A 1,912-nucleotide genomic window follows, 5' to 3' on the forward strand; every position below is an offset into this window, starting at 1 on the left:
TAGCCCAAATGGCATCTTTTTGTATGCAAAGGTGCCAAAGGGACAAGTAAATGTGGTCTTTTCCTGATCTTCAGGAGCAATGTGAATCTGGAAGTAGCCAGTAAAACCATCAAGAAAGCAGTAGTGAGATTTACCCACAAGTCGATCTAACATCTGGTCAATGAATGGCAAAGGGTAGTGGTCTTTCCTTGTTGCGGCATTCAACCTCCTATAATCGATGCACACTCGCTAAGTATTTTGCACTCTTGTGGTGACCACTTCACCATCTTCCTTCTTAACAGCTGTGATGCCTGATTTCTTTGGGACAACTTGGACCGGATTCACCCATTCACTATCAGAAATCAGGTATATGATACCCGCCTCAAGTAGCCTTGTGACTTCCTTTTTCATCACATCAAGGATAGTGGGGTAGAATCTTCTTTGGGGTTGTCTAACCGGCCGAGCTCCTTCTTGGAGGAAGATACGATGCATGCACATATGTGGGTCAATTCCCACAATGTCGACCAAGCTCCAACTGATTGCTTTCTTGTGCTTCCTTAGGACCTCTAGGAGCTTCTCCTCTTCTTGGCTAGAGAGCTCACTAGCAATAATGACCGAAAACTTTTGATTGTCTCCAAGGAAGGCATACTTCAAATGAGAGGAGAGAGGCTTCAATTCACTTTTTACCTCAAGTTGAGGTTCTTTCTCACCAAGCTTATGGGGTTCATTCTCAACAACTTTCCCTTGTTCACCCTCACGATCATCCTTCTCCTCAACAATGGGGTAGCACAGCTTGTTGTGATCTTCGCTTTGCACCTCCACTACTACCTCATCAATTACATCACATCAGAGGATAGAATGCTCTTCGGGTGGGTGTTCCATGGCTTCCTCCAAGTTGAACTTAATTGTCTTGTCCCCGACCTCAAAAGAGTATGTGCCGATAAAGGCATCCAATTTAAATTTAGAGGTCTTCAAGAAGGGTCTACCAAGTAGAACGGAGGAAGAACTTCTATTATCCGTTGGTGGCATTTCAAGGATATAGAAATCAACCGAAAATACCAAGTCCTTGATTGCCACAAGTACATCTTTGGCTATCCCCATCACGGTAATCACACTCTTGTCGGCCAAGGCAAATTTGGCGGCCGACCTTTTCAATGGAGCTAAGTTCAACCTTGCAAATATTGAAAATGGCATGATGCTCACGCAAGCCCCTAAATCACACATATAGTCATGAAAAATGACTCCACCAATACGACAAGACACCAAACAAGGTCCAGGGTCACCAAACTTTTCTGGAATAGGCTTCATCAATGCAGAAATGGAACTACCCAATGACAATGTTTTCAACTCACCAATCCTATCTTTGTGTGTGCACAAGTCCTTTAAAAATTTTGCATACTTTAGAATTTGTTGAATGGCATCAAGGAGTGGGATAGTTACCTCAATTTTCTTGAATACTTGAAGCATGTTCAAATCAAACTCCGGAGTTTTCTTGGCTTTCTTTATCATGGAAGGAAATGGGATAGGAATGGATTCATCCATTGTAGCCTTCCTCTTGGGCTCCTTGGTGCTCACTTCTTCCTTCTCTTACTTTGTGTCCACCTCCTCTTCTTCATGGTGAGCTTCAACAACCACTTCCTCCTCATGAATGTCTTCCAAGACCCTAGGAGGTATCTCCTCCAATGTAGTCCCCCACCGTAGTGTAATGGCGTTGAGGCCGCCCTTTGGGTTTGGAAGGGATTGGGATGGAAGGTTAGAAGAGTTTGAGGGTTAGTTAGTGTTGTTGGAGGAAGGTAAAGCCAACTTTAAGATCATCTCGGTGAGTTTAGACAATTGAGCGGTTATGGCACCAAATTGAGCCTTGTTGTTCTCTTCATGTTTTTCCACAATAGCTCTAAGTTCATCAACTTGGTTGGTAGAAGAGGAAGAGGGT

The 1,912-nt window shown here is 43.7% G+C and overlaps 1 protein-coding gene across 1 annotated transcript; it reads right to left on the reverse strand.

The window, feature by feature from the left end:
* Positions 1 to 228: 228 nt before the first annotated feature.
* Positions 229 to 1,521, reverse strand: LOC148554099 (uncharacterized). The gene is made up of 2 exons (XM_088494985.1): positions 901 to 1,521; positions 229 to 807 (listed from the first exon to the last, which is right to left on the reverse strand). The coding sequence occupies exons 1-2, from the start codon at positions 1,519 to 1,521 to the stop codon at positions 229 to 231; spliced, it is 1,200 nt and encodes a 399-aa protein (XP_088351111.1).
* Between the last annotated feature and the right edge of the window lie 391 nt (positions 1,522 to 1,912).

This window comes from Arachis ipaensis, chromosome B7 (genome assembly GCF_059453495.1).
Source record: "Arachis ipaensis isolate K30076 ecotype BB chromosome B7, ASM5945349v1, whole genome shotgun sequence".
Lineage (NCBI taxonomy): Eukaryota > Viridiplantae > Streptophyta > Magnoliopsida > Fabales > Fabaceae > Arachis > Arachis ipaensis.